This window comes from Sebastes umbrosus, chromosome 10 (genome assembly GCF_015220745.1).
Source record: "Sebastes umbrosus isolate fSebUmb1 chromosome 10, fSebUmb1.pri, whole genome shotgun sequence".
In the NCBI taxonomy this organism is placed as follows: Eukaryota; Metazoa; Chordata; class Actinopteri; order Perciformes; family Sebastidae; genus Sebastes; species Sebastes umbrosus.
In genome coordinates this window covers 29,698,889-29,723,644 of record NC_051278.1, presented here as the reverse complement: position 1 = coordinate 29,723,644, position 24,756 = coordinate 29,698,889, and the positions used below count along the sequence as shown (strand labels likewise).

At 43.4% G+C, this 24,756-nt stretch overlaps 1 protein-coding gene across 2 annotated transcripts; it reads left to right on the top strand.

Moving 5' to 3' along the window:
* Positions 1-24,114, top strand: LOC119496215 (bifunctional heparan sulfate N-deacetylase/N-sulfotransferase 2-like). 2 transcript variants are annotated; one of them, XM_037783359.1, is made up of 15 exons: positions 1-117; positions 9,542-9,592; positions 9,870-11,514; positions 13,014-13,101; positions 14,084-14,238; positions 14,464-14,649; positions 16,167-16,295; positions 17,159-17,341; positions 17,570-17,666; positions 17,759-17,882; positions 19,254-19,428; positions 19,556-19,726; positions 20,870-20,979; positions 21,991-22,093; positions 23,854-24,114. In XM_037783359.1, the coding sequence occupies exons 3-15, from the start codon at positions 10,441-10,443 to the stop codon at positions 23,977-23,979; spliced, it is 2,721 nt and encodes a 906-aa protein (XP_037639287.1). In that variant the 5' UTR covers positions 1-117; positions 9,542-9,592; positions 9,870-10,440; the 3' UTR covers positions 23,980-24,114. The 2 variants fall into 2 exon arrangements, with proteins under 2 accessions (XP_037639287.1, XP_037639288.1); XM_037783360.1 differs by having other exon boundaries at positions 9,539-9,592.
* Positions 24,115-24,756: the final 642 nt, after the last annotated feature.

The window sequence follows — 24,756 nt, the reverse complement described above, 5'->3', positions numbered from 1 at the left end:
TGAGTCCAAGGTATCCAGCAGAGCCAAGATGGCGGAGTGAGCAGCGATGTGCTGAAGTTCACTTTTAACTCTGAACGCTGCTGCTGGCCGACCGGAGGGTGTCGAGAACCAATAGTGGTGAGTCCCAAATCACTGATATATAGTTCACGTGTTGTGACACTGTCTCAAAGCTGAGAGTTGTGTTGTGGCTCCAGTGAGTAACGTTAGGTAGTGGTGGCAGCCTCAGCAGCAGCTAGCAGCTGTAACGGTTGTCCAGCTCCAGGTATCCCAGTGGGGACCGGGTCTGAGGTCTGGGTCTCTCTCTGATCCACTGGGCAACATGATGGGTTCATAGAGGTAGTAGAGCATGAACAAGGTCCCGGGTGTGTTGATATGTGCAGAGTCTCACCCTGAGCCACTGTGAAGCTGGCGTTAGCTATATGCTAACATGCTAACATTAGCCACAGTCTGGTGACACTGTTGCTCTACACAGCTAGCTGTTAGCATGCTAGCTGGACTCTAGACGAGCAGCTGGCTGCAGAAATAACGTTTTCTCTCTTTTCTTTACTGCTGCTTTTCACATAATCTTCTTCTTCATGTAATGGCACTTTGGTATGATGGCACCGAGATGTAACCGATTTGCTTTCATTGTTATTAACAACTGTGTTTGATTTGTTGTGGAGCACCATATAGTCATCAGTGCGATGGTCCATCTGAGGTTACACAGTGTGTTTGTGTGTGACGTTGTGACTCAGACTGGGAGCTGTGTTGTTGAGCTGCTCCAGGTTGGATGCTTTGATCACCATCTGCCTGCTACAGTTAGAGCTATAGATACTGTTAGAGACCTAGTAGTAGTACTCTGTTAGCAGTAGAGCTGCCTGTTGTTTGGGACTACTGCTGTAGGTCAAATGTCAAACATAGAGTTGATTGCTGCTAAGTGAGGAATTCAAGGACTGGATGAAGCAACTATTGATGTGTGTGTGTGTGTGTGTGTGTTTGTCTGTGAGTGTGTGTGCATGGGTTATAGTGAGTTATTTTGAAATGATTTAAAAGTGACTTGTTGAATGAGGCTTTGAGAAATGGTGTTACCTGACTCAGACTAGACTACAGCCTGGTCTAACTCTCCACTTCCACTGTGACTGAATGAAGTTGCAGCTATGTTAGTGCTGTGCAATTAATCCAATTTTGGCTTTCAACGATTAGGAAAACCAGATAATCGAGATAAAATGATTATTGTGCCACATTCGGTTTCACAATGTCGCTCTCGTTTTGTCTTGTGTTATAAATCCAGCAACAACTTCTCTTTCCTTTACAGCTGAGCGCCTTCGCCCTGCTTGGTTGGTCAGGGACGGCCGCTCAGTGTGGGCCAGCCAGCCAGTAGGAATTATGGACAGGGGAATAGACTTTCCAAATTGGCCCTCCATCCACACTCGCTCCCGGTCGTCTAGTTTCATATCATACAAGTATCTTCACTCCAGCTTTAAAACAGAGCCCACTACAATGGCTTTTATTTACAAGTCTTGCCTAGCTCCTCACCTTTTGTACGTTCAGCTTCACCAGTCATACCTGGTGCTTCTTCACACTTTGCTTTGGCCAGAAATGTGGCCATTGCCTCTCTGATCCTTTCATTTTTTTTGTTCTCTCTGTACCTTGACTTTTATTTTTTGAGCCACCCATCAGGGCTTTCCACAAGGATATTAAGTAGCCAGCCAGAGGGAAACAGCAGCCAGCTAGGGGGGTCTGGGAGCGGATCTTGGTTCCTCTGGCACATTCCGATGCCACTGTTACCTTCACTGTAAGGTTTATCAAGACATGCAACAATGATAGTAAATGTATTGTTTTACTAGAAACATAAATGCGCTCTCATTCAACTCAAATAAACAAGGTTATTTTAAGGGGGGGCATGTTTTTAATCCCATGTCTTATCCAGCCGATGTATTAGTTTTAAATTAAATTATTTCTAAAATAAACTTTTGACAAAAATAACTCTAAAATAACAAAACATGTGAATCACTTGACTCAAATCATGTGAATCTAGTTATCTGAATCTCTCTACGTTATCATATAGAGTAGGAAGTTCTATGACATCAGATTTTTTTTTTAGGATTAGGGGCATCTGAATGCGTGTATAAATCCGACCCTCTGGAGGTAACGTCATTTCTCATTGATCAGCTGGAGCGACACGGATCAGGCTCCAGTGTTTCGCATTAATAATGCCCACCATAGTTTCATAATGAACCGTCAATACTTTTACACTTCTCGAGGACACCCAGGGGACCTCTCCCGGTGCATTTCCTCCGTGAGGTGTGCACACCTCGGAGCTTCTGGGGTTTCAGACGCACCATTTTCACAGTAACAGTGGGGGGGTGGGGTATCGGATGACAAGTTGAAAAATGTTTTTAATGATAACAATAAAACTTGTACTGTCAGTGATATAGGACATTACGCTGCTTCTCTCCTCTGATCGCTGTGTTGGTGATTCACCGAGAGTGAGGCTCAGCTGCTGCTCACACACACACACACACACAGTCATGTCGCAAAGGCCCTCTCAGACGACTAGCGTAGTTCACTACACGACTCTAGCCCTGATTTTCCACTCGCCAACAGTTTTTGGAGCTTCCAGAGAAAAGCTCCTCCACCTGTTGGGGAGCTACAGCCAATGAGAGCGTGAGACACGGGTTTAGGGGAAACCTTGGGGAGGGCTCGTCAGTCAGTCTCGTTAGTCATCCAAAATGCTAAGGAATTCGACACAAATTTAGAGCACTTTATTTTACAAAAGGACGGAATAATTTGTTTTATAGCTGTATTGAAGCACTTTAGTTGATAAAAATAGTGCAATGTTGTGATACATCAAATAATCAAGAGAAAACAAGAAAAAAAAGTCCCGTTAGAGAAATAAACGAATCACAGTGCAGTGCTGTGTCGGTGCTGGAGCTGAGGTGAGAGCGAACGATGTTGGTGGACGGTGCACTTCCAAAATGTCCCGAAACTGCATTTCAAACGGTGGACCTCTGAAACATGTCTATCCGTCCTCCGGTGTGCTGTGACCGGCGTGCAGCTTCTCGGTGCAGCATCACTAGCCAGACGGCCGCCTCGCCAGGAGGAGACGGTGAAGAAGAGAGCGAGTGAGAGAGAGTCGGTGTGTTGAGATAATTCTTGTCTCATTTGTGGTCTGATAAACAGTAAATTCATCTAAGCTCGTTTCATCTAAACTGGGTTAAAAAACAATGCAATCTGGTTTCTATGGTAATGAATTACGTCTGACTAATAACTACACCCCCATTTTCTGTTTGAGAAAGAAGAAGAAGTAACAATGGCGCGAGGGTGGAGGGGGCTTTAAATCCTAAAACACAGAATTCAGAAAAATTTGAATGGAAAAAAAATAAAAGTGATTTCATAGGGCCCTAGTATTTCCTCCGTACTGGTGCACCACGACCAGCTGTAGGTCAGTGTTGCAGTGTTGTGGTATCTGATTAGGCTTCAAACTCATTGATTTGTTCCTCAAACTGGACTTCCAGATCGTATTTCATCATCTCTCCACTGGTACATGAAACATGCATACACCAGATCAGTTGTTTATGTTCCAGATCTGCGATTTACTGAGCAAAAGTATCCAGAGAACTCTCATCTTGGTACAAGTCTGGTATGAAAGAAAAGCAACAACTGTGTTCACTGTTCACTGGGGAACTTGAATGTGCCCAGTGAATTTCATGCCAGTGTGCCTATTAGTCTAGTCGATGTTACACAGTGTTTGGGCACATACCGATTACATTACTTGCCCACCGCCCCCACCTTCTTTTTTGCTTTTTGTTAAAGAAATAAACCCCATTTAGTAAATTTTCGTGTTTCAGCGCTGTGTTATCAATACATAGTACGTACTAGAGTACAGTCTAGATGCCTGTAATGTAAATGTAATGCTCCATCATAAGACTCTGACCTGTTGGTAAATCACTCCAAAAGAGACAGAACAGTGGCCAGGTCAGCCGGCGGGCTGTCAGATTTAAGTTAATTAAAAATCAAAACAATGTTTTGGAGAATCCATACAGTATCACAAAACCTAATATCACGATATTTTCTTACACCCCATAGTAAAAGCTCAACTGGACCAGACACACAGCCCTCCAACGTTAAAGATCAATGTAAGAACGTAAGTTAATAAATGTAAATGTTTATCAACGGGTGGCAAAATGTCCTCACCGTGACATCCCTAAATTGCTTTTTGAATCACCCTTTTTAATCCTAATAATTGGTATCCTGGTAGAATTTAAATGAGTGAGGCTCTGAAGGGGCACATAGAGAATGAGGTGAGGTGACCATTAAAAGCTGATTTCCCCTTTGTGACAGCCCCAATCTCTGATGACTGAACTGAGCGGAGACCCAATTAGTGCGGAGCTGTGTCGGCCCAGGCCCACTTCTGTCCTGAGAGCATATTACTGATGTCTGAGATAACACTCGATAATTAAGAGGAAGGCCCTGGGATGGTTTTCACAGAGAGATAGTGTTTGTGTTTGAGGGCGAGGTCATTAAAAGCCTGCTGCCCTGTGGTAAGTGGAGCGACGTGAAGATTTCTGGATTTTAAACTGCTTTGTACATGTGGACTGAATCCTGCCACATACACAAACATTGACATTGTTTGACTACAAAGAGAGACAACAATGGAAGTATAATGCAGAAAGCGAATGTAGTCTAAGCGTTGACTGATTATTTACCTTGTTTTCAAAATGTTATTATTGCATAACTGTGAAAAACAAAGAGTCATGGACAGCATTGCACATTTTTTGAAACAGCCATCATATGAGGGCCTGGGCTCCGGTGCTAGTATAGTGAAGACCAGCAAACGTCCTCTTATTCAAATAGAAAACCTTTTGATTGTACAGTTTTTAAGATGGTTTGGAGTTAAAGTTTCAAAGCCTAACTTTTACACCGTGTTCTAACCTCATTGTATCAAGCCGCTTCCATTTTCAGCAAACTGGTGTCGGTCCAATGTTTGATGCTGACGCTTCCTTTGAATGTGTGTTGATGGGTGCTCCTATGGGATGCACCTATTTTTAGATGTGACGGCCAGGTGTGGGGGATATGGATAAAATCATCAATCGGTGTATATGTAATTTTATACAACAATAACAATATACAGTATGCTTTACACACGCTGGAAATTCATTAGTCAAACATCTAACCAAATAAGAATGTCTGCTTTTTGCAAATCCAAGGTCAAATCAAGGTGTCATCACAATGATGTTCTGTAAATGCTTATCGATCTGCATCATTGCAAACTTGCAGCAAAGAAGTCGTATGAAGATTGGCACTCATGATGTGATACAGTCACTTGAGAGAAACTGTGAGAAGCTGAGGACAATTACATGTTGAAAATGGCAAAAATGAAAAAATGAGTGTGTGAGAGAGGCTGTGTTGAGGTATAGTAATACCTTTTAGTGTCTACCATGTGGTGTTGAGCAAATTCTGCTTTTGGCAAATCAGGACCGCTCTAAAACGGAGGAGCAAATTCAACTGACGAAACCTCAAACTGGACTTCATGGCTCATATTCCATCTTTTCACAGACACCTGTAGCATCACATCCAAACTATGGAAGCCCCCTTTTGGTTTGAACACAGTGCGAGTTAGACTCCTCAATCTAAGAAAGGATAAGGATGTAATATATTACATACAGTATGTGAATGTACTTAGCCAAAGACATTCAGACAATTTGGTTTATTAATAAATTCTATTCATATTTTTTCATGCAAAAAAAAAAAAAAATTAAATAAATCCCTGATGATATACTGTTACTTTGTGTTACTTTTAGTTTGGTGGTTGATGCAGTTTTTCATTTTATGCAACGATTTTAAAAACGGAGTTAACTGCTTTTAATTAAACAGTTGACTGTTTTTATTGATTGACAGCCCTGCTATTAAGGTATTCATCCCACTGTGAACTATCATTCAGCTTTTTATCAGCTCCTCTTCCCGTGCCCTTGACGGTAGTCTCAATGTCTATCAAGTGAAATCTGATTAACAGCTAGTATAACTCCCACGAAATCAAAGTGACAGACAAAGAACATTTGAAGGTCAGGAAAGTAGCAACATACTGTATCGCTGCTGACACTAGTGTTTGCGCTGCTATAAAAAATAATGCCTTTGTGTCGTAGGTTGCTCTCTGCTGTATATTTGCTCTGTGCCTGCAATATACTGGCTCTTGAGTTGGAAACCAAGTGTGACAGGGACGGGGCACACATGGACATGAACAAATATGAGCACCTGGACAGAATCATGTAGCCAAATACAACTTGCCTGCAATGAATGAATCTACCTTTTTGTAAAACGTATATATATATATATATATATATATATATTTTTCTTTTCTCCAAACATTATGGAAAGGACCCTCCAGCAAAATAAAACATATTCTTTACCTTTCGCTTGATCCCGTCTGTTTCTTATAGTGTCAAAGTCTCGCTCAAGGAGAAGTCTCGTGTGAAATCTGAATATCAGGCAGGAACAGGTCCCACTCTTCCTGTGTGGGCGTAGTTGTCACAGCACCCACAGGAACACCAGCAGTCTCCCAAGCTTTGTGGTCTTGCTGCGGCTGGTTCACCCTCCAGTGCCTTGTTCTCAAGATACAAGGCAGTGCTATTTTTAACAAAAAAATAAAATAAACCAACTATTCAAGTGAAATAAAAGGTGGTTTAACCTGCTGCGTATGTTCTCATTTTCAGTATAAACGGTAGAGCAATAATATAGCAATCAACCTCTTAGTGATCAAACAGCTTGGGACAGAATCATTCCTATACAAACGCTGTTTAAATAATCTGCGTAAGTTATCAAGTAGTCCACCTACAGTGTTCATTTGAGGTCTTTTCATACATGAACACATATGGAAAAACATTTTAAAACTACGTTAGACTAACGTTATTTTTGTTTTTTACTTTACTTTTTTACTTTAATTTACCTCGCAGACCGTCTGCTTTCTGGCTGGATACGTGAGGCTGATGCTGTGTGCACATAGATATCATGACGGGGAAAGGAAAGTCATGTTCTCTGAATGAAAAAACAACAGCACACGGGGAAAGCACCTTTGGGGTGAAGCCGCCCTCGCCAAGTGGATTGATAGCGCCTGAAAGACCGGTGTCCGGCCCGCCTCCCTCCATGCCAGTCCTCTCACGTGGAGAGTGAACCGGAGTAACGTTTGACATTTCTTTACTAGTAAAAGTTCTAAAAAACCTTTCATATAACGTTTGTCGTCCTTAAATACAAGGTGCAAATCCTTAATATCGATACAATCGATTTTATATCGATATACGTCTCCCGTGAAGGACAACTTGCCGAGTACCTATCGATGTAGTTGGATCGTAGGATTGTAAATCAACACGTCGATGTAAGTAGATGAATCGTTACACCCCTTGTAGTTTGTCAGCATGTAGGCTGTTGGTGTGTGTGTGTGTGTGTGTTTCTACAGAAACAGTTGTTTCAGGGCATTATTGGGGGTTTCTGTGGAAAGTGTACCTAGAAGGTGAAGTGGGAGGGTGTGTTAGAACATGTTAAGACACGACAGGTAGGCTGTAATGAATAGTTTGTTCAGGAAGCTTTCCTCAGCCCCGCTCCCCCACCCTGACCGTCCTGGGAGTTCATGCTTTGGGAAGGTGTTGAAACTTAAATACCTCCTTTTAGAGGGACCTATCTACCTACCAACCTACCTGGCACAGGACAGGCAAAAAGACCACAAATATGACAACAGTGAAGTTAAGAGCAAAGTCCAAAATATTTTTTATTTTAGAACAGGCAGAGGTCAAAACCAGGAAGGCAAACTTAACCAGGCCAAGGGGCAGGCGACCCATGAAGAATCAGAGTCCGGGAAATCAGGACATATTTTATGAGTCGAAGTGCAAGCAAGCTTTTCCGTTATACTGGAAACAGGAGCTTAGTTGGGTGGCGTTAGAGGATGTGGGCGAAACTCCAGATTCATTTACTTAAATAAAGATTAAACATGATAACTAACTGATCTTTGTTTTTATTTAATAACCGCTAATAAATGAAACCATTTGTAGTAAAAATTGACTCTGGTTCAAGTAGTAGTACATTTCAGTTGTTACCCAACAACAAGAGGTTTATGGCCAACAGTGAAGAGATGCACCATAATAACGATTTAGCTTAACTGTTTGTACAAGAACAGAATAGATTTTGAATAAACACAATGCAAGCAACAGCAGAACTTGCTATTTTAACCAGCGCAGCTGTTGAATGAGTCAATGTGTCGGACATGCCAATAAAACATACAAGCACGTGCTTTTAATTTTTACGCTTCCCTTTTTCTTCAACCACTTTTTTCCTCCATGTTAAGAATAAGTGGGTGAAGTAATGGAGACAAACTGTGCTACAGAGGCAGGTTCAAACCATGAGGAAGCACGTCTGTGTCTGTGTGTGTGTGTGAAATGTTGAACAGTGTGCTCTGACTGACACAACTCCAGTGGAGTGAAAAAAGAAAAACCACAATGAATGCAGACATTGTTACGTGGATCAGTAACTGGGCCTCCGATGAGAAAACCCAGCAGTGATGGGACATCGCACACACTGTGTGTAAAGACCAATTTCCAATTTATTCGAGCATATAGCCTCCGATGTCACATTTTTTTTCCGACTTCGGGTAACTCTCTTTTTTTTCACCATACATGTGTTTGCATTCCTGATTTAACGGCAGATGCTCATCATGACCACAGTCTCTCCCGCACTCCATTTATTATCTATTCCTCCCCCTCATCTTCTTCACCTTCAACCCACCTGTCTGTCTCTGTGTGGCATTTCATCATGCAGCTCTTGTAGGCCTTGGACTAATGTACTACTTGGGACTCTTGGTCGTGTTTAGATGCTGTGTGTGAGAGAAGAGTCTATTGTTACAGCTCTTGCAGTAATTGCTACCTATGTGACGCTTGTAATGTTCAGTTTTTGGGACTTTGATGTGTTGATTAAACTCAGTTTTTTTGAGGCTGTAGATTGTCATGTCTTAAAGTGAATTTCTCAACAAATACTTACATACCAAGCCATTAAAAACATCTCGCCCAATCCAACTGTCATTCTTAAAGCTTCTTTTAACAGCAGGCTATTGCAATACTTTCTAATAGGGCAAGATTACCTCTACAGTTTATTATGGCAATGCACTTTGGACATACAAATGGCATTCAACTCTGACTCCCATGTACTTGTATTTTTTTAATTATTTTTTTTATCAAATAACCAATTATTGTTTCTACTGATTATTCAACCGGGAGGGTTTCATGTCCATCTAAGCCTTGAAATGCTCCAACTGTCTGCCAGCTATCTATGCGGAAAGTTAATGTGACTTTTTCTTCAGGACTCCCCCAAAGAACTCCTCGTATTTCAAGTATAGAGGAGACGATGCCTTGCTTGTCTTCATTTCGTGTTGAACCTTTGCTTTTTGCTCAAACTGTATGAAGCTTCTTGGATTTGTTATTTGAAATAAACAGAGTACAGTTTTACCAACATGTTTTTCTTTTCTCTTTTTCTCCTCCTCCCTCCCTCCCCTTCTACTATATCTATCTCCGTCTAGCAGGGGTCTTCCACATCTGGATTAGAAGGTTTTCAGATCTGCTGTGTTTTCCAGGTGAGACTTACACAAACGTTTCTCAATCTACAACATTCGTAGTCCAATAATTCGGATTCATGAATTAGTTATTTATTTTTTGGATTTTTAGTTGAGTATTCCTTTAACTGATTACGTTCGTAAAATTCAAACATTACCACTGACTTGCTATAAGACAGCTATAACAACTGAATGTTGATTGAAAAGTTGCTTCTTCCCTCTTATCCTTCCATACCCCCTTCGCCTTGCCCCGCTCCCCTCTTTCTTCCTCTCACCCTTCTCTGTCCTCATTCTCTAGGTGTCTTTTTCTGAGATGTCTAGGCTAGGTGGCCTGAGGGGGCTCAACCCCGAAACACGGACCACCAGCACAGACAGTTCCACTGCTGAGAGACTACACGAGCCTCTACAGATGGACACAGCCACGTGTAGAGACACCCGCACAGCTGCTTGAAAGAGAGAACAAGCCAAGCGGCAAATTTGGACCTGATATTCAGGTCCCAACTGGTCCTCAGACAGAGACCTCTGCTGGTGTTAGCTTTTATTCGGCCAACTTTCATTTCTCCCCCTTCAATCCCCTGATATTTGACATTCCATCCATCGTATAATCATCTATCCTTCCCTCCCTCCAGTCATCTGAGAGTGTATTTTGCGCTGCAGAGCTAGAAGTGGAGAGCAGGTAATGGATGATGCTGGCCATGGTGACCTAGGGTAAATGGCTATTCCTCAGCACAGCTCAGTGCCAGTATCTACTGCTCAATCTTCCTCCTCCACTACTCCCCCCTCCTCTCTCCCCTACTCCACCTCTCTGCTCTCCCTCCCGGTTCACCGCTGCTGCTTGCTGCCCAGTCCCGCCTCTCTCCTCCAACACCATGGTAGGTGCCGGCTTGGGTGTGTGGAAGCTATTGCGAGGCGTCCGCCAGCTGGAGCTCCACCGCCTCATCCTGGCACTTATCATCTTCTGCTTACTGTCCATGGCCTTCCTAGCTTACTACGTCTCCAACAGCCCCAAAATCAAGGAGGCCCCCCCTTTACCCTTCAGTGACTGCGGTGGTGGAGGGGGGATATCACCGGGAGCGAGCACCGGGGCCGCCGGAGGAGGGCCAGGTGTCCAGAGGGCACCGCTTTTCCTTCCCCAGCGCCCGGGCCGACTACGACAGGTAAAGGCGGTGGACAATTCCAGGACGGAGCCCGTCGTTCTGGTGTTCGTAGAGAGCATCTACTCCCAGCTGGGCCAGGAGATTGTAGCCATATTAGAGTCCAGCCGCTTCCACTACCGGACAGAGATCGCTCCTGGTAAAGGAGACATGCCCACATTGACAGAGCATAACCGTGGACGCTACACACTGATCATCTATGAAAACGTGTTGAAATATGTCAACCTGGATGCGTGGAACCGTGACTTGCTGGACAAGTACTGTGCCGAGTACGGAGTAGGTGTCATTGGCTTTTTCAAAGCGAATGAAAACTCTCTTCTGAGTGCACAGCTCAAAGGTTTCCCCCTCTTTCTACACTCACACTTGGGACTCAGGGACTACCGCATCAACCCCAATGCTCCTCTACTCTACATCACCAAGCCCAACCAGGTGGAGCAGGGCTCTTTACCGGGGGATGACTGGACCATATTCCAGTCCAACCACTCTACCTATGAACCAGTGCTTCTGGCCAGTACCAAGTCTTCTGAGGCACTGGCACATTTTGGACCCAGCCCCTCGCGGGCCCTCCACGCCACAGTCATCCAGGACTTAGGGCTCCACGATGGCATTCAAAGAGTTCTCTTTGGGAACAATCTCAACTATTGGCTTCACAAAGTGGTGTTTGTGGACTCCATTGCCTACCTGACAGGGAGGAGACTGTGTTTGTCCTTGGACCGCCACATCCTGGTGGACGTGGATGATATATTCGTTGGCAAGGAGGGAACCCGTATGAAGGTGTCGGACGTGGAGGTGGGTGAGCCGTAGTCACACAAGAGTGTCTTTACGACAGTCACGCATGCACAATGACGCATACGCACGCCGTCATCATGTTTCAGTTTGTTTGAAGACCTATTAGTAACCTGTAAGCAGCCGGTGGGCAACACAGTCCTGCTTGGATAAATAATAGAGCTACAGTACTACAGTAACGGAGGTGCCATTCAGTTATTATTATGAGGCGTTCAAAGTCTGCTCAGAAAAAAGGACTATTTGGCGAAGGTATATTACAACGTTATCATGATGTGTTCAAATGTAATCTTGTAAAATTAAGTTTTTGGCGAGACACTTGAATAAATCCAGTTGTTTAAAGGAGATGTTTTCACATCAATATAAAATAGATATTAGAGAAGGAATTATGACCTGTTTAACTTCATAACAACTTTTCCAAGATTTGTTTTAATCAAAGCAAATATTTAAATAATCATAATCATTTGAATTGTGTGTTTTTATGCAAATAACCACTCTAGATGACAATAACAAAGTACAGTAATGTGTACACTACCCTCGCTCCACGGTGTAATTCCAACACTGTAATTTACCATGTGCATAATGTTTTTTGTGTAAAATATATCGAACATTGAATGACATCAGATCTAAAATGTTTTTCCTTCATTTAGCGCAGAGATTTTAAAAGTGGCAAATAAAATTTCTGAGCGGCAGACAAAAAAATACTTGCCTGCCACAGTGGCAGGAAGTGAAAAAACTTAATTTCAGACTCGACTAGACGACTGGGTCAGAGCATCTCCAAAACTGCAGCTATTGTGGGATGTTCCCGGTCTGCAGTGGTCAGGACCTACCAAAAGTGGTCCAAGGAAGGTGAACCGGCGACAGGGTCAGACCCGAGGCTCATTGACGCACGTGGGGAGTGAAGGCTGGCCCGTGTTGTCCGATCCAACAGAAGAGCTACTGGAGCTCAAACTGCTGAAAAAGTTAATGCTGGTTCTGATAGAAAGGTGTCAGAACACACAGTGCATCGCAGTTTGTTGCGTATGGGGCTGCGTAGCCGCAGACCGGTCAGGGTGCCCATGATGTCATAATGTTATGGCTGATCGGTGTATATTAATGGCACTATAGTGTTAATTGCTGCACTTAAAAAGATCTGACAAACTGTCACCATATGGGCTATGATGCCTACATTAGAAGGCTTCACCAACACTGAGCAGAGAAAAACAGAGGTGTAACAAGTGTAAAGCAGCAGCTGGATATGGCCAGACTAATGAAGAGAATAGAGATGTAGAGTTCTGTGTCTAAGCTGCTGATTGTGAGGTAGAATGAATGCTTATTAAATGCTGGCTTTGAGAACTGTATTTCGCTCGGCTTTACATAACCAATGCAGATGTGATCTCTTGGTAAATTTGATTTCCAACACTTCCTGCCTTCTTCTAATACACTGATTATGGATAAGTACCTCACTATTGTGAAATAATATTCCCACTGACTAAATATGAGGTGTATTTTTCATCCTTTCACAGGCGTTGATCAACACTCAAAACAAGCTGAGAGCACTGGTTCCTAATTTCACCTTCAATTTGGGATTTTCTGGAAAGTTTTATCACACAGGTATGGAACTTCTGACATTATTGTATCTGTTTGAAACGTTATATTGCTTCAGCTTTGGATCTTTGAAGAGGAAAGTTTAAAAAAAATACAGCACTAGTGTCCTGAATGAGGGCCATCATCTCTGCCTTTAACACATCAGTCTTTCGTGGGAATTTGCAATGTTGTGTTTGTAAGAATTATTATATATTTTTTGCCCTTATTTATCCAGGAAAACTTTTCCTGTAAGGCCCGTGCTTCTTTAACCTTTAGGCCACCGTTGACGCTCGTCGATGCCTCTCAGACACATTCCAGATATCTAGCATGCTAAATATCTGGACCTGTCGGGGACTCCGGCCACGAGCTATAGCCAATGAGAGCGCGAGACGTGGGTTGATGGGAAACCTGGGGGAGGAGGGGTCGCCTCTAACAATAGGAACTTACTGTATGTGCTGCTTTTGCAACACACAGCAAAGTTGTTGTTGCGCCGAGAGGAATAAATAGTTAAAAAAGAGTGTGGGAACCGGTGTAAATGGGCTATTTTGTGAACGCGTGCCAATGACAACATCAGCAATGCATCTCATCTGGGGTCGTGTCTAGAAGGTAACCCTCGCAAACTGTGAAATTTGATCTGAGATCTGCAAAAAACTCTGCCCAGCAATCTATCCTAACCTTAACTATTCGAGATAAATGCCTAACCTTAACCGTCTCGCAAGAGTTTCCCCAGTTTGCTGGTTCCCTTCTAGACACGGCCCTCATCGGGGATTCCTCCTGGTGAAAGATCTCGTAGTGTGTGACCTCCTGTCGCCGGTCAGTCATGTCGTGGAAAAAGCACATCGACTTAAAAACTCCCAATTACAAGACAGCAAGTCGTGTAGTGTGAACAGTACAGCGATCTGAGGCACTCAGATTTATACAGACTCTGACATAGAAAGGATATTTATTACGGATCGGACCACATTTCTAATGAAAGCGTGTGTGCACGTGCTTGTATGTGTGTTTGTAGGTACTGACGAAGAGGACCGGGGCGATGACATGCTGCTGCAGCACAGGATGGACTTCTGGTGGTTTCCTCATATGTGGAGCCACATGCAGCCTCACCTCTTTCACAACGTCAGCGTCTTGGCTGAACAGATGAGGCTCAACAAGATCTTTGCTCAGGTTGGCAGCGCTAATACACTGCAGTCATGGCCAGTGTGGCTACATGGAGCGTGGAAGGAGTATCATGCAGTGTATTGCTAGTGTAAAGACGTCATGGATACGCGATTAGTGTCGGCTTTAAAGACTATTCAGGGCTAATAGACCTGTTCTAGGCACTGGCAGAAATGTTACACTACCTCCTCATTTGCCCTCATCCTGTTGTCTCTCCACACCCCTCTCTTCCAGGAGCATGGCATCCCAACAGATATGGGTTATGCAGTGGCTCCGCACCACTCTGGGGTTTACCCAGTTCACAGCCAGCTCTATGAGGCCTGGAAGTCTGTGTGGGGCATCAAGGTGACCAGCACCGAGGAATACCCTCATCTGAGGCCAGCTCGATACCGCCGTGGCTTCATCCACAACGGGATACAGGTCAGTCAGTCAAAAACAAAGGCAGTCCTTTTTCTGTGAGACAGTTTTAGCAGAAAATAGGTCTCTGTGAAAAGTGTGTGGGTTAACCCCGAAGAACAGTGACATTATTTCGAAATGTCTTTTAGTTTCAGCAGATAGCGACATAACTTCACCAAACTTAAATTGAATCATCACACAGACAAAGTCATCGGTTTTCAGTAGAACTCAGTTCATAGGATTAGTCGCATGTATAGCATCAGATTTACGTCATGCGCCGCGAGCGCAGTAAAACATTCTCACAAGCAAATTATATAATTTCACTGGTGCAGATATTAACTGCCACTCGTAGTCCCTGCGCACCTTAACCGAGAGTTGTACAGGCAGCTGAAAGCGAGAGCAAAAACTTAGAGAGAGGCAAAGAATGGCGCCTGCATGTATAGAGCTAATAGGGGTGTAAGAAAATATCGATAACACTATCGATTTTTAATCACGTGCGAGTTGAGTTGGTTTCCGCCCCAAAATTTTCAAAAGTCCGGTTGATTCATGTGAGCCCAACAAAGCTCAGAGAGCAGATTTACCCGTGTTAATCTGATATGTCACATAGACATCAGCATTGCATATCGCAAAATAAATCCACATTCATAGTATTTAGTTGGACAGAGAAACCTGCACACTCAGGAGCACGGTACATAGATGCAGGGGTCCAGAGATCACAGACCTTTTTTTGCAGAAGGAAGAAAGTGTCCTTGAAGCAGGATGTTTTCTTGGACAAAAGACCTGTAGCAAGTGGAACAGGTAGCGAGCAGGGATATGATCTGATCTGATTGTGTTAACACTGTGGAGGTAAACAAGAGTATGTTATGCATTCGCTCGTTACCCTTCTTGCAAATCCTGTGTGGATCAAAGCCAAATGCTTCACCGCTGTTTGGTCATAAACCTACACTTTTATTTATGAAAATACACAGATACAGATTTTGTCTGGAGAAGAGGATTTCCACTCCGTATAAAGTAAAGGGTAATCTGCTGTTAACAGGTGTGGCTGGATATGCATTTTATTATATTGTGCAATGTGTCCGAGGGAGAGGAGTTTCCATGTGAATCTGCTGTGATGGGATTTAGATCAGGCCTTTCTCCATCTCCAGTGGGAACACATACTGAAGGTCAAATGTAGCTTTCAACCAACAGTAGCACTTCAACACTTGAAGCACCTGCACAATGTAGCTGAAATACATTCTAAATAAACCTGTTTTACCCTTGTGCATACTGACACATCATCATTGAGTGCCGGTTCCTGTTTATATACTCTGAACGCTGTGCAGTTCCAGTGTTTTAATGGAGTGCAACGGGGCATTTGAGAGCAGTACCCAGAGCAAACAAAGCATTACAAATGGATCAGGCTTTAGCTGTACCCGTTGATCAAAACTTAAACCTGACTAGTTATTTAGCTAAAATGTCACAAGTTTGTAAAAATGTCCACAAAGAACACTTACTCATACAAATATACAGCAAACAACTAATGATCTCTTTGTGTGTTTTAGGTGTTGCCCAGGCAGACCTGTGGTCTGTTCACCCATACAATCTTCTATAATGAATACCCAGGAGGTTCAAAGGAGCTGGACAAGAGCATCAGAGGAGGAGAACTCTTCCTCACTGTCCTCCTAAACCCTGTAAGAACACCACCCCCATGCACACACCAGGGTCTCATGACACATGACTTCAAGGTTTAATGATAATTTTGGTCTTGACAGTTCTGCTCATGGACCCTCCTGTATTTCTCATTTGTCTTCCTCTTACTTTTTCGTCTTCCTCCTCCTCAAAATGCCCGGCCCTGACTCACTACTGCACAGAAGCTAAAATTATTGAAGTTTTTGCTGAAAAGCTAAAGCGATAATAATTAGACAGCATAGTCACATTCAGAAACAGCACCGATCCTGGTTTTAATGTGACCAAGCAGAGATGTGGTCAGATCAAAACCAGGAGTAGTGATGTATGATGAAACACTACAATGTTCCAAACAGACAGAAAGGCATCATGGGACTTCGTTTTGACTGTTCTCATTGAACTATCTGACACACGCAGTTACTTCGATTCATTACTTCATTACTAAATACCATGTTTCCATTTAAAAGAATAAGTATTTGGTGTGATATTGGTCACTGTACAGTTAGTTGTAAGTTAAAAGTAAATTGTGTTGAAGGGGTATCACATCTCATTTAGACTGGTTAGTTTAGTTAGTTAATTGTTTTGTATTGTCCTGCATGTTTAGATGCCTCTTTATGTTTTTTGTGTAAATTAAATTGTGATCATTATTCTGCTAAATGAGTGTCTTTGAAACACTAACGGATCTCGATCATTACTCACTTGTGGCCAACATGTGAAAACACTGCTCTCTGTTGAGTTCATAGTCGCTCATTATTATCTAGCTAATTTTGACACCTGTTGGTTTGAGCTCCAGGACTAGTTGCTCTGACAACAGCTCCAGGTAAATGTTAAACTCACTTGTAAAGTATGTCGTTCCCTCTCAATCCAGATCAGTATCTTCATGACGCACCTGTCTAATTACGGCAACGATCGGCTGGGTCTGTACACCTTTGAGTCTTTGGTGAAATTCGTCCAGTGTTGGACCAACCTCAGGCTGCAGACGTTGCCTCCCGTCCGGCTCGCTGAGAAATACTTCCAGATCTTCCCTGAAGAGAGAGACCCCCTCTGGCAGGTCAGAATATTCATTTTGTTTTTGAAAACTCACTTTTATTTTTTTTGCAGCTTAATCCCAATGTTCTTTGGAGAAAAGGAAAGATGTTTTACTCTTTTGAAATGTATTTTTAAGACAGATAGCTATGATGTTGTCCTTGTCTTAATCCTCCTTGGACAGTTGGGTTTTTTTCACGACCACTGGAATTAAAGCATAACGTATTTGAGTCTTGGTGTGATCATTTTTCAGAACCCTTGTCATGACAAGAGACACAAAGATATCTGGTCTAAAGAAAAGACATGTGACAGACTCCCCAAGTTCCTTGTCATTGGACCACAGAAAACAGGTACCACCCTCTATCTCCATTCTCATCTTTATCTTTGCCTCTATATATCTCTCTCTTCATTATTATTATAAATATCTTATCTTTTACTCAAGGCACTACAGCGCTTCATTCATTCCTGAGCCTCCACCCAGCGGTCACCAGCTCCTTCCCCAGCCCCACCACCTTTGAGGAGATCCAGTTCTTCAGTGGAGCAAACTATGACAACGGGATTGACTGGTAAAGACAGGACTACCATGTACTGTACACTGCCTTCAGAATGTCCTCAGTACTCAGTCACAGCCTGAACACAACAGAACTTCAATTTGAATTATTTTTTCTTTTGGTGGTCTTATTTTCTAAATAAGTTTCAATTTGGCTGAACTGGTTCTTGCAGGGGCTTAAAGGATAAAGTCTATCTTAATATAATACTCACATGACAGGCACCCACTGAAAGTGTTAGGAAAATCATTCCTCCTCCCCATACTGGCAGTGAAGTGATCTTTCTAACACGCCTACACTGTAAAAGTTATGGTCGTGAGCCGCAGTGGAGGGATATCTCCTGGTAGTCGCATGCAGGTTAGTCGCCAGTGATTCCCCCTATACAGTATATGGCGCTGCGCAGCTGCAAAAACATGACCGCTGCTGCTGAAGAGGAGAGGACAGCAGAGGGGAAATAAAGGTTGGCAGTTCGCTGAAGAGAAAGGAATGTCTGACAGCGGTGGATGATGCCTTATATACTGTGTTCGGGTAGCCACGTCCTGATTGGCTGGCTACGTTTATGCAATGTTCAGTGGGCGAATGCGTGTTTGTGATTGGAGGAGGGTGTTACCCATAGAGTCCAATGAAGGGCGGAGCCTGTGTGAGTTAGAACATTGTAATGAAATTACAACTTAGACGATATACTGTATATAAAATAATGATAGTAGCAGTGGGTATCGAGCAGGGCCGGGGCAGCCGACGCAACCACGGAGGAGCGCTTTATAACTTCTCTGTTAGTAGGCAGCACAGACTCGTGTCATTAAAGCAGCACAGTTCCTCTGTAACACACTCAGAGGCCCCCCCCCACACATTTTTTTTCTAACAAATCGTGTGATGAGTGCTGTTTTTACACACTCACGCCTCTGTCTGCGCTCAGCATCTCCTCTCCTCATCCCTCTGTGTGTGCGAGTGTAGACGTACCTCAAAGTACAAAGTAGTAGGTGTTCCATGTATTCCACATGCACCAGTTATTTTCTTCTTCCTGATTTTTATCATTGAAAATATCATTACATTAAAGTAAATTAACACTGATAATCCAACAGTGTGGTGATGCAATAAAAGTGTATTTTCCTAAATGTTGAGACACCCCATATGTAAGCCAGACAGACATTTTTCTGCTGATTACTGAGCACAAATGTACTCAATAAAACTCATGAAAACTGTCTTTCAACTGTCCCAACAATAACCAACCCTTAACTCACCAAGTTAGTTTTCAGTCTGACATTGAATCTCGTCTGTGATCCCAGCGGTAACACAGTAGAACAGAACATGAATGAATGAATGAATGGCCCGGGGATGTGAATACTTCTTTAGCGGACTTGTAATTGTTGTTTTGTTTGTGATCCTCAGGTACATGGACTTCTTCCCATTCCCTTCCAACGTCAGCACCGATTTCATGTTTGAAAAGAGTGCCAACTACTTCGACACAGAGGCCGCGCCTAAGAGAGCTGCTGCCCTGCTTCCCAGAGCCAAAATCCTGGCAGTGCTCATCAACCCGTCTGACAGGGCTTACTCCTGGTACCAGGTGAGAACCAACACACGCTCTGCAAAACTGTACACACATCAGTGCTGTGTCCCACCGTACAGACAAATCTCTTTATTGTTAAACCTTTTTTGTGTGTGTGTTTGTGTGTGTCTGTGTGTGACCACAGCACCAGAGGGCTCACCAGGATCCCGCAGCCCTCAACAACACGTTCCTTGCGGTGGTGACGGCAGGACCCTCGGCCCCCAGGGACCTGCTGGCCCTTCAGAGACGCTGCCTTAATCCCGGGGCCTATGCTCCTCACCTAGAGCACTGGCTGCAACACTACCAGCCCGGCCAGGTAACACACACACACACACACACACACTGCAGCACTTGGACATTAATGTGGTCCAGTCTACTTCATCATCACAGTCAACAGTCACAGTATTTTGACCTAACGTGTCAAATTTAGAAAAGACGAATGGCGCTGACAAATGAAGCCGACACGGAAGTATCAAAAACTTCAGTTCTTTGAATGGCCACCGGAGGCTCCAAAAGCGAGTCAGTCCCCATAGACCCTCCACCCCATGTTAAAATGCCAAACTTTGTAACAGAAATCAACATGTTTACAGCCTGGTACAAAAAACGGGTTTGGTCTCTATAGCTAAACTCCCCGTTCATGACAACTGTACGGGGAGATGAATTTGTATTTAACTCACCTTAAAGATCGGCATAATTAAGGGCTTAATGTGGGATTACTATTCCTTATTTTGTGTGCTATTTTGGATTTTTGGGTTAATGTATATTAAAAACAATAGATTCAATAATTGCCATTGCTTTGAATGTCTTGAACATGTACTGTCCAGTTTTTTATATAACATTATATAGACCCAATATTAAGAGGAATCTGATGGTTTTGTTGCCGTTTGTTTTGCACAGTAACATATTTCATGCCCGTTAAGGAAATATTAGAGTAGAATGGACTCAAAGCAGGTCTCAGAATTAAACATACAGATGTGGTCCTACCATAGCTAATGTTAGCTATTAAGTCAGATGAGTGTCTGCCAAAGCTCTGTACATTCAGCATATTGTCATAAGGTACTCAAAGGACTCCAAGGTCCTTGTGAGCCTAAATGGAATGTCGGTTGTATCCATTCTATGTCTATGGACCCACTGAAGTCACTGTTGAATATCATGTGTATCCTGCCATCTGTTACTATACAGTATTCTTCACCTGTGGTTATTTCAACACAAATGGATGCAACCAGATTGCATGTTGTCAGTGTCCAGCTGTTACTGATGTATCCCATGTTGCTGTTGGATGGGTATTTGCCTGAGGAGGACCAGTTAGGTCCAAACTAAGCTCCAAAAGTAGAATTGAAATGAGTATACTTCTCAGCTTTTGTAGTTGCATGGAAGCAGCAGCTGTCCTCCTCTCTTCAAACTATCATCTACCACTGTCAGTACGAGTCATGGATGATACTGCCTCTGTGTGTTGCAGTTGCACATCGTAGACGGGGCCCTGCTGCGCTCCAACCCAGCACTGGTGATGGAGGGAATCCAGAGATTCCTCGGTGTCACTCCCATCTTCAACTACACCCAGGCTCTAATGTTAGTCATGCACACACACACACACACACACGCGCGCACACACACACACGCAACAACACAAGCAACAACACAAGCAATAATCACACTTAAAGATTGACTCCATCTGCGTTCTTTTCCGGGGGTTTCAAATGGAAGCGTTCACTCAGCCGTTAGCTAAAAGCAGTGACGTAGGCTATCAAAGTAAGCTAATCAATAAGGTTATGAATAATGTGAACACTAGCACTAGCCGAGTCAAAGTTAGCTGTGCTAAGTTTAGAAATAACTGGGATTTTTTTTTTAAGTGGGGTTGTATGTATACTCCCGTGTTCTGCGAGGTAACATTACTGTTTTTGGTCAATGGAGTCTGGTGGCTTTGAAGAGAGCTATATAAACGGCTTCAGTTCCCCGTTGGAGAGGGCTGTCTGACGGAGAGGTAAAGCGGTGAAAATATTCTAAATATAACATACACTTAAACCTTTCAGCATATTGTAATTCAAGTGTCAACTAGACTTCTGCACCTCCTCATGGCTCTGTTTTCAGGCTTTAAAAAATCGAGCCCGTTATATCGCTGTCTTCGATGCCACCAGACTCCATTCACAAAAACAGTCATTTCCAAACTAACCTGGGGTCCACAGCAGTACACCGCTTAGCTTCCTGCCAGTGCTCCTGTCTGCTTCTCCAAACTGGGAGCACGTCAACCGCCATCTACGTTACTGTATGTAACGTTAATATGCTGACTATAAGGATGTATATATACTGTACATGTAGCAGCGTCATCATGCAGAAACCTACGTTAGGTCATGTGGGAAAACGTTTTTAGAAGGGCTTGAAGGGAAAATAGCATTTTGATGCAAAGACATACTTAAACCAAAATTAGAATGTTCAGATTTGAATACATAAGGAACACCACTTTAAAGCTACATTGATATAAAAACTCATAAAGTACCTGTCCTTCAACAGAGACATTAACCCAGCAATGTTTCCATATACCACGCGTGGAAGGTGTTAAATAACCATACGATGTGTCTGCAGGTACGATGACAGCAAAGGTTTCTGGTGTCAGCGGATGGAAGGAGGTCGATCCAAATGTCTGGGGAAGAGTAAAGGCAGGAAATACCCGGAGATGAGCCCTGAGGTACATCTACATGTCACATGTCACACGGTCATGACCTTGCTTCACTTAGTGATTCCTGGAGCAAACAAATTTAAAGAATCATTTTGATTTACTAAAACTTGGGTCTTGTTTTTTATTCTATTAGTAATACATATAAATACGATCATTATTGTACATCTGGCGACACTGGTGGCATTAGTTGAGTACGTAAATTAGGTAACAGAAGTGAGTTAAAATAAGTCAACGTTGACTTTTGGTTTCACACGGGACACCAACAACGGGTCTCCGGGTGAAAGTCCTGTCTGTTTGACACATCCACCCACCCTGACCTGTATAAAAAATGACAGTGCATTACTTTTCGTAGGCATAAGTACGAACAGTGAATGAGAACAGCATTCTGCAGTAGAGCAGCAAATGTGTATTACTCCACAGCTGAAAATAGTACCCAACAAAGGCACCATTTCCTCCTGGTTGAGTAACCATTTGTTAAAAACGACAATGACCAGAGGCCTGTACTACGAAGCGATGTCAACATACCCAGGGTATCTTCTCGTTATCTAGCTTAACTAACCCTAACAATCCTATGACGGTGGTTATCAACTCGGTAAATCAGCCCAGGGTTTCTCAATCTGGCTATGAGCGCGTTCACATGAACGGGGCGGTGTTTGCAGCATCTGACCAATCACAGACATGGACAAGTCCACAGACTTGCAGACAGACAGGCAGAGCGGCACATTTTACTAAGGAAGAGCAAACTATATTAGACAAATGCAAAGAAGTTAAACTCATAATCCAGACGACTAAAAGTAACACAGTTGAAGCTGCCAAACGCAGGAAGGACAGCTGGCAAAAGAAAAAACTCTCGATGTGTGAATGCGTAAATTACCAGACTTATTCATTTAACGGAATACTCAAACCCCATCTCCAGCAGTGCGAAATGGATTTAAGAGTAAGTAAAAAAATAAATATAAAAACATAATTCAAAGCGGTAAACACCCACAGCACACAACCAGCTGTCCTTCCTGCATTTGTTTGTACACTAATACGATGTGTACACAATTTACTTAGTTACGTAGTGCGTGAATACCGCCAGGGTAGCATCTCCAATCAAACACGGCTGTTGTGCACTTGATGATTGCAACATTTGACCGCTTCTTCTTCTTCTTCTTCTTCTTTTTAAAGGCAAATCGCAACCAACGTTTGATCGTCGCACACCAAAATATCTGCCAGCTTGTTTGCTCACTTGACAATTATATGTAAACGGAGTAAAAATGAACAAGATTTTACTTCTACGTATCTGCCTCGGTTTGCTAGCTAGGTAGCTAGCCGCCATTTTCACAGTTTTGGTGGTCCTTCCGTTTGTGCTCGATGCCAAGATGGCAACCATTGAGGGTGAGACGTGTCCAGCATTCCACACTCAACTATTTTCGATATTTGTCAGTGTGAACGCACTTATGCACTCTAAATAGCACGTGTACAGTAAGTACGGAAGAATGCATATTGCCTCACAGCTTAAGCCTTTTTTTTAAAGTAAACTTTTAAACGTTTACATCTTCAGTAGGAACCAACGGGTTTGTTGCTGAGAACCACGGGCAGGGTCGGACGAATACATTGTTTGTTTTTATGGGATTTGTTTACAATAAGACAAATATTGAACACCACCATCATGTCGTTGCACTTTTAACTTCTGTTGTATCAAATCATTTGTTCCTCTAGTTCTTCTGATCCCTGACATTTCCCAATCTCTTTGTGTGTGTGTGTGTGTGTGTCTGTGTGTGCAGTCGCGTGCCTTTCTGGCCGAACACTACCGTGACCACAACATGGAGCTGCTGCGTCTGCTGAATCGGTTGGGCCAACCGCTGCCGTCCTGGCTCCGCCAAGAACTCCAGAGCACAAGCTGGAGCTGAGGCCAACAAGCTCTCGCACACACAGACAGACGGACAAACACACCACAGAAAAAAGCCGGGGACCGGAGTCTGGATGAGCTTTGAGGCTCTGGATTAAACTGGACTACCTGATCTGGAATCAACAGCAGCACACACTAAAAGAGCTACAAAGGTTTTAGCTGATGTTACTGGTGCTCCTGTTCCACGGAAAAAAGAAGACAGTACGACGTTAGATCTTTGTGAAAGTGTTGGTCACTGCTGGTAGAAGGATCCCAGTGGACTCTCCCTCCAACTCCTGATTTGTTGCCAACCTCTTGCGAGCACTGGGCAGCCCTCAGCCTCAGTTGGTGTGTTGGAGGCGGAGGGCTGACACTGTACGCATCAATTTGTTGTGGATCCAGAGGACTGGGTGACCAGCAGTTTGGGGGGGCATAAAGAACAGGTCAGACAGCCTTAACGTGAGGAGAGAAACCATGCGGATGTGGAGTGTATAACTGGATACAGGACAAACATGCACAGACACGCATACGTTTCATCTCACCACAAGAATGATTGTAAAGCATCGTCAAAACGCAGTTGTATATGTTCGGTTTGAGGGGCAGGTGGTTAAACAAAACGGCCATCAGCCTGAAGCAGACAGTACACACAGAAAGTCCATATCCTGGTCCACACACACACATCTACCTGCAGGTTCAGCCTACAGTCGGGGGTGCTGCGTTCCCTCTTATCTTCACAGTTTCCCAGTCGGTTTTACTGTAGCGACAGACATTTTAAAATGGATTTAGCGGATGTAATGAC